This window comes from Ctenopharyngodon idella, chromosome 2, assembly GCF_019924925.1.
Source record: "Ctenopharyngodon idella isolate HZGC_01 chromosome 2, HZGC01, whole genome shotgun sequence".
Taxonomy (NCBI): domain Eukaryota; kingdom Metazoa; phylum Chordata; class Actinopteri; order Cypriniformes; family Xenocyprididae; genus Ctenopharyngodon; species Ctenopharyngodon idella.
In genome coordinates this window covers 33741795-33750029 of record NC_067221.1, presented here as the reverse complement: position 1 = coordinate 33750029, position 8235 = coordinate 33741795, and the positions used below count along the sequence as shown (strand labels likewise).

At 38.9% G+C, this 8235-nt stretch overlaps 1 protein-coding gene across 1 annotated transcript in view; it reads left to right on the top strand.

Moving 5' to 3' along the window:
* kcnq3 (potassium voltage-gated channel, KQT-like subfamily, member 3) overlaps positions 1 to 8235 on the top strand; it is a 57703-nt gene continuing 49468 nt past the window's right edge. Inside the window, exons 1-2 of the mRNA XM_051862106.1 lie at positions 1 to 150; positions 1133 to 1581. Of these exons, the coding sequence (XP_051718066.1) occupies positions 1277 to 1581 (305 nt within the window). The 5' untranslated portion in view covers positions 1 to 150; positions 1133 to 1276. The remainder of the gene's footprint in view (positions 151 to 1132; positions 1582 to 8235) is intronic.

Here is an 8235-nt window from a genome sequence, read left to right as displayed (position 1 = left end):
TCAGAGATGCTATGTCAGTAGTGTGTCACGTGGCCACAAGCTCTCTGTCTCGCGCCACCGTCTGAGCCTCCTCCCTCATCTTCTCAACAAGCAACGGCAGCACACTAGATCAATTCGGATCAGCAATCATGCGGCCGCGCGGAGAATACGGTAAGGCAACTCTGTGTGTACATTTGACAGCAGAACCGCCGTTATATTTATGCTTTCAGACAACGTTGTGTGTTGCTCATCCCGGTGTAAGCTGAGGGGATGCAATTGTTGCACGGCGTTGTTGCGGATGAACCAGATGCTCTTTGTCAGCGCTGTTGAGCCAGTCGACATTTAGCTATAACCGCAGATTTTCCATTTAACCAGGCATTTGTGATCAGATAAGGGAGTCGTAATGACTCAAACGATTCCAGTTCCGATTTCGAATCATTTACCGTTCCATTAGCTATTCTTTTAGTATTATAGTGGAAAATATATTAGGAAAAAGTGAAATCGTATTGCTTGGAGCCATCAGTAGTTTCAAATGATGAAGTCATTTTAAATTTTAACAGAAAATATAACAATTCCTAAATAAATTTAATATATAGGCTATACACCTACTTTTTAATGACTTTTCACAGACGTTTTGTCGTTCAATAGCGTTATGCTGCAATAAAATAAACAAAAATGCTATTCATTCATTACTTAATTATTTTTAATGAAGTACCATCGATTACACAAATAATATTGTTTATTTGTAAATACATGTTTTCATTTCCAGTTTCATATGACATATGTTAACATGTTCAGAATGTGAATCAGATTATTTCAGCAACCGTTCTGATTTATAAGTAGCCTATATCTTATTCACTAAAAATAATCGCCTCGTAAGAGTCATTCCTTCGGGAATCGGATCACACTGATCGAGCTGTGTGTTTTTGAATCACTTAGAAGAACCGGTTCGGGAATCGGTGTACACTCCTATGTTCAGTCGTGGTGTTGCATTGGTGAATTGTAGTGCGGGAAACACTGTCAGTGTATGTTAGTATGCTGTTCCTTTCACATCTGCAGAAGAATTCCCATTCGACAACCGTTCAGGCAACCGAACGTCATGTATGAGAGCGTGTGTGCGTTTGAGAGACTTGAATGTTTTTTCAATCCACAGCCCATCCTCGCGCCTCCCTCCCTGAACGAGGTCCTTAAATGACCCACGACGACTAAGGAGCTCGTGCTTTCCCTGTCCGGATCATGGCATGCGCCCCATCCCGGACTTCCACACGCGCGGCGCCGAGGCTCGAGAGCAGTGAACATGGGGATCAGGTCCAGAAATGCCACTAACAGTGCTGAGGACTCGCGCGAGCGGAAGAGCGCGCTGGCCGGAGACCTGGAACAGTGTGCGGGGCAGGAACGGGACGGCGCGCTGCTTCTCGTCGGTTCGGGCAGGGAACCGGACTTCAAACGGGGCTCGCAGAACATCGGTCTGCTCGCCAAGACGCCCCTGGGCTACACGCGTCCCGTGAAGAGGAATAATATCAGGAAGCGACGGATCCAGAACCTCATCTACGACGCGCTCGAGAGACCACGAGGATGGGCGCTGCTTTACCACGCGTTTGTGTAAGTTGGACCCGATGCATTTCACACCCAGAAGAGCCCACACACAGAGGGAACAGCCCAGTTAATTATAAATTACAACAATTCAGTTAAATCCAATTTGTTTGTACAGCCCTTTTCATTGTTCTAGCAGCAGCTTTACAGACAATGCAGGCAAAGAGAAACTGCCTATAATGAGATTTATTATAACTGATAAATGAACCCAAACAAAGAGAGGAAATTTAAATACATAAAAATCTCATTTATGCCTTTACTGAATCTTGGCTGGAATTGATGTGTACAAAGATGTAACCAAATGCTCAAGATTAGGGGAGCAAATTTAAAAGTTTAAAGGATTAGTTCACTTCTGAATTAAAATTTCCTGATAATTTACTCACCCCCATGTCATCCAAGATGTTCATGTCTTTCTTTCTTCAGTCGAAAAGAACTTAAGGATTTTGAGGAAAACATTCCAGTATTTTTCTCCATATAGTGGACTTCAGTGGGGTTCACCGGTTTCAGTGCAGCTACAAAGGGCTCTTTATGATACCAGACGAGGAATAAGGGTCTTATCTAAAGAAACGATTGGGTAATTTAAAAAAATAAATAAATAAAATAAAATATATATATATACTTTTTAACCACAAATGCTCGTCTTGCACTGCTCTGCGATGCGCCAAGCATTACGTTGAAAGGTCATGCATGACGTAGGCGGAAGTACCGCAGTAGGGTGAAAAACTTCATCTAATTTTCTCCTCCAACTTCAAAATTGTCCGATATCGTTGTTTTACCTTTTTTTGGTAAAGGCCATTTGGCTTAGGCTGCGTTCCACTCCACTTTTAGACACGCACTCGCAAACTTCCCTAAGCACTTTCCCTCGGGGGAATCCCTGACGCCATTTTGTGCGTTCCACTTCGTGAAGTGGACGAGGAAAGTTTATATGGACAGACCCTCGCTCCCTCGATTTTGGCCGAGTTTATATTTAATTTACCCCACCACAAACAACTCTATGATATATTAATTTTTTTTTTTTTTATATTTAAAACAACCGAAACACCTATATGCATATAGAATGCTGCATTAAACAGTTTCATATAAGGGAAAAAATTTTAATTAATAAACTCCATAGCAGATTCCAAGTGATCAAGGGCTTAGGACGTTCCAATTCAACCCATTGCATGGGTTTTGCCAGTAGTGGGTACTCGTGCAACGTAAGCAATGACGTACATCTGAGTCAACGAGACTGAGGGAAGTTAGCGAGGGAAGAGCATAAAAAAACGAACTGGAATGCAACCTTAATCTTTGCATGTTCGCTTTGTAGACACTTGATCGGTACTTCCGCCTACATCACGCATGACCTTTGTAACATGATTATGTCATGCGTGTGGATCGCAGAGCTAGTGCAAGACGAGCATTTGTGGTTAAAAAGTATATAAATTTTTATCTTTTTTAGACAATGACCGATCGTTTCGCTAGATAAGACCCTTATTCCTCGCCTGTAGAGCTCTTTGAAGCTGCACTGAAACTGCAATTTGGACCTTCCACCCGGTGAACCCCATTGAAGTCTACTATATGGAGAAGAATCTTGGAATATTTTCCTCAAAAACCTTAATTGCTTTTCGACTGAAGAAAGAATGACATGAACATCTTGGATGACACGGGGGTGAGTAAATTATTAGGAAATTTTCATTCAGAAGAGAACTAATCCTTTAAGAGTCAGTCATTGAAAAAAAAACATACTGATTCAACATTAATCTGAATATTGAGGTTCTCCTTGATGTTTATGATGGTTATGACCCTAGTCATAAATATATTTACAGTGGTGTTGTCTGATTTCAACTTAACAATGACTGTTTACTATTGTCTTTTGATCATCATTGTATCATTTTCCTGTTTATCACTGTAAAGCTGCTTTGAAACAATGTATTGTCTGACGTGCTATATAAATAAAGGTGACTTGTGGCTATGTAGAGAATGATAGCTTGCAGTTTAATGAGCAGGAGCGCAGTGTTTTTATCACACTCTGAGTTTTGTGCTTTTGCAGTGAGCACTTTGAAGTTTATAATGTGTGCCCATTTGTGCTGGAGCTCTCCATGGTGCTGAGGCAGAGCACGACCTCCAGCTGCTACCACCAGAGCTGAGTGACCAGAAATCAAAGCACTTATAGCTGTCTAGAAGCCGTTTGTGGTAGTATAACAGCGCCATACGTTCACCGTAGAGCCAGAGATACTGCCTGTGATCATTGTGGCGCTGAGATAAGGACACTGTGTGCTGTTGTGACACTGAAGTAAAGAGCTCCAGCCTTGACAAAGTGCCCCTGGTCTGTGGAGCTGTCCGTGGTCCTGATATCAGTATTGGTTGAGCGATTATACAGAAGTGATAGCACAGACAACACATAAGTGACCCTTATCTTAAAGAGGCAAGAATGTTAATGTTGCTTAAGTGGAAATTGTTCTTTGTCAGGCATTAGAGTGCAGATGAACAACTTCCTTTGAAGCCCCAAGCTTGACACTAAACCTCTGTCCCATTTTCTGTCCACTGCTCTTAATGCCTTATGCAGGATGTGGATCATAAAGAATCTGCAACTCAGCACAGATTTTCTCCAGTGTGTCTGTGGTTTCTTAGATTGTATCAGGGCTTTTAACCAGGCCCTCATGTGAGGTTAGTCCACACCATATTAATGTGAATAATTGATTAAAAATGCTTTATATGCTGAAAAGTGTTGTGGCACGCGAGTGTGTGAGTGTGAGGTGTGTATTTGGGAACAGTTTGCAATTAATAATTCAACTTGCCCCCACCCTACCATAGCAGTGTATCTAGAGGAAGGGATTAAATTAAGTTGTTAAAAATAGGGTGGGGCCTTCCTTTTTTTTGTTGTTCAGCTGATGCTTTTGTTGATCCCTGCAGAGCAATATAAAAACCTCTGCAGGAATAATAAAATAAAACAAAAGTAATGTGAATACGGTTCACTCTTTTAAAGATTCAGAGAAATATAAATAATTACTATGTTATGTAGTATACTTATATAGTATACTTATGCACACACACACACACATATATATATATATTATTTATTTATTTATTTATTTATTTTTTAAATATAGTACATAAGTATACTATATAGTATAGCATATAGTATAATTATTGAAATTTCTCAGAATTTTTAATTGATAGATTTAAAAAACTCTTTGCATAGTATATATTTATAGTATATAGTTAATTTTTAGGGCTGGGTAAAAATATCGATTTCTCGATTTTAATCGATTCTCATTTACGAACCGATATCGATTCTTAAATCCCAAGAATCGATTAGTCTAGTCTGTTTTCAGTTGATGAATGAATAGAACATAGTAGCGCTCTTCCCATCCAATAAATGGCAATAAGCTTAAATAAGTTACTTTTGATATGAAACAAAGTCTCAGATTTCAAATTCTGTCCATTTTATTACGAAATTCAAAAAATAACCGTTTTGGCGCTGTTTAATGTGGCGTGACAGATGGCTGTAGCCTCAGATCAAGATAGGCGGCAACGCGAAGCGCGCGTGAACTGATCATCCCCTCTGCTTTAATACCAGTTACAGCGCGAAATAAACATGAATGAACACCCAAAGGTATGTTGAAAGATACAGTACATCTTACCGAAATCTGTATCCTGTCTCTTGTAATAGCTCAATCAGTGATTCAAACGCGAGCAAAGTCACGTAACGTCACATTTACCTCAGAAAAACCATATTCAGTGACCATAACTCGTTAGTCAGCTATAAAACTGAACTCTAGAGAATAGCATTTTGCTCAATATATGCACCATATTACACATTCGTTATAATTGATGTTCTTCAATATTTAATGCATGTTTGAATAAGTCCGTCAAGTTTTTATAACAGCAACGAGTTGGAGTAGAAATATAATTACATAATTGTAAAGTTAGTATTTTAACTTCATTATTATAAAAACTTTTACTGATTTAAGGATAACTTCCACTAATTTAAGTGTTTGTATACAAATCAGTTAATTTTAACCTTCAATATTATAGTAATGTAGAACTGATTCCCATGTATAGTTTACAGCATTAGTTGAGAGATTTTTTTTTCCTTGAGAAAATTTGGCATGTAGCTACTGTTCCTTATATATATCCAAAATAATCAATATTGAATCAAATTGAATTTAATCGAAATCGAATCGAATTGCAAGCTTGTGAATCAAAATCGAATCGAATTTTGGAATTTGTTCAATACCCAGCCCTATTAATTTTTATATATATTTTATGTTTTAGATAATTAAACATTTATATCTCAGGCTGCACCTCTAGAGACGTAATTAGCTGTATTGCAGGATGGGTGAGCCAACTATTGGTAACTTCCTGTAGTTAATTACCTCAGTTGTTCCCATAGCAATGTGGTGCTTGTGTACTATAGGCTGATATGAGAAAAATATATCAGACCAGCACACTTTTTACTTCTGTGTGTGACATCTGTAAGGGGCCGTTTACACAACACCATTTTCAACCAAAAATGGGAAACTTTTTATGTGTTTTGGCCGTTCATTTACATGACAGTGCCGTTTTGCGGGCCTGAAAATGCAAACGTTTGAAAACAGGTTTCAAAGTGCAAGTTTTTTATATTGCTATATTTTATATTGTAAACGGCAAAAACACAAATTTGTGAAAATGGTGACGTTGTGTGAAAGCATATAATGTGTTCAGTCTACAGGCATGTAGTGTTTCTTTACAAAGTGACACCGCCACCTACTGGCCTGGCATGCATAATACATTGCTTTTAGTTGTTTTTGCGGATCCGTTTGAATGGGAATCGTTCTGGCAAATTTTTTGTCTGTAGACAAAAACGCAAAGGAGAAACGTGGTTTTATGAAAAAAAGTGGTTGAATGTGTTTGAACAGCCCCTAAAGATCGCCTGCTTTTAGAATACTGAACAAACGCATAAACTTTATGGGAAGCGCGCTAGCCAGATGGGATTTAAACCTTGTTGGCTGGAGACCAAAGTTTGGTTTGAAGATGAAAAACATACCAAGCACAATGCTCTCTCGCCATTCCTGATTTCTAACACACACTCACAACGTTCGGCGTGGTCTTGCGGCTGTCAGAGCAGAAACGAAAGCTGATGTTCTCTGTATGTTTTTCTGTCTTCTCCGGTCGCATTCATATGTAAATTGTGCAAGCTTGTTTCGTCCATTAGATCGAAAGATCTTAAAAAGTGGACCCGATGCATTTCACATCCAGAAATACCCCCACACAGAGGGAACAGCCCAGTTAATTATAAATTACAACAATTCAGTTAAATCTAATTTGTTTGTACAGCCCTTTTCATTGTTCTAGCAGCAGCTTTACGGAAAATGCAGCCCCATGAAGGCAAAGAGAAACTGCCTATAATGAGATTTATTATAACTGATAAATGAACCCAAATAAAGAGAGGAAATTTAATGCAAATACATGAAAATTTATGTCTTTACTGAATCTTGGCTAGTGTTTCTTTACAAAGTGACGTTGCCAACTACTGGCCTGGCATGCATAATACAGCGTTTTTAGTTGTTTTTGCAGATCCGTGTGAACCGGAATCGTTTTGAAAAATTTGTTGTCGGTACGCAAAAAACACAAAGGAAAAACTTTGCCGCATAGCGCGCTAGCCATATGGGATTTAAACTTTGTTGGCTGGAGACCAAAGTCTGGTTTGAAGATGAAAAACATACCAAGCACAATGATCTCTCACCATTCCTGATTTCTAACACACACTCACAGCATTCGGCGTGGTCTTGCGGCTCTCAGGGCAGAAATGAAAGCTTATGCTCTCTGTATGTTTTTTTTCTTCTCCGGTCGTGTTCATATGTAAATTGCGCTAGCTTATTTTGTCCATTAGATCAAAAGATCTGAAAAAAATCCATACATTTACCCGCCCATGGACATTCCCCTCAAAGAAATCAGGACAGAAATGATCGAAAGTGGACAAAAGAGACGGATTAAAACACCAGGTGTAAATGGGTATGTGTCTCCCTCGTCCACTTGTGACCCGATCAACTTAATACCAGGTGGAAACAGGGCCCTGGATTTAAACTTATATAGGAAATAAACAATTTGGGGGTGGGAGAATAGAGAATAGAACAGAATAAAGTAGAATAGTGTAGAGAACAGAATAAGGTTTGTAAGTGCCGTGTCAATAGATTGATATAGTAATGGTGGTATGGGATCAACGGTGCTGCTTAGCTCAGTAAAAAAAAAGAGAGGGTTAAGGTTTCATACATCCATTATACTTGCTCTTTAAAATTTGACAGGATGTGATTTTCAGCATTGAGTTCTCACTTTGCCTTTGGCTATCGATTTGTGACCACCATGTACAACAGGGAATTGCAAAGCATTTCTCAGAACGCAGAAATTCTTTGATCTATATCTCAGAAAAGAATGTCCTACTTCTCTTGAACACACATGCTTCTTTTAGAGAATTATCTTGTATAAGATGTCAGGTTGAAGCTGATTTACTCCGAAGATTAAGACAGTGACGTTAGTGTTATGAAGAGTCGCTTGCTTAATTAAACTTTCCATGTGCTTCATTAAATGAGTTTTGGAAAGGTGTCAGGTCATGTATGAATAATGGCTGAAGCAGACTTAGGTCAGGGCAATGATGATTAAATTAAACCACGCTCTTATGTTACCTTGGATATATGATATTAA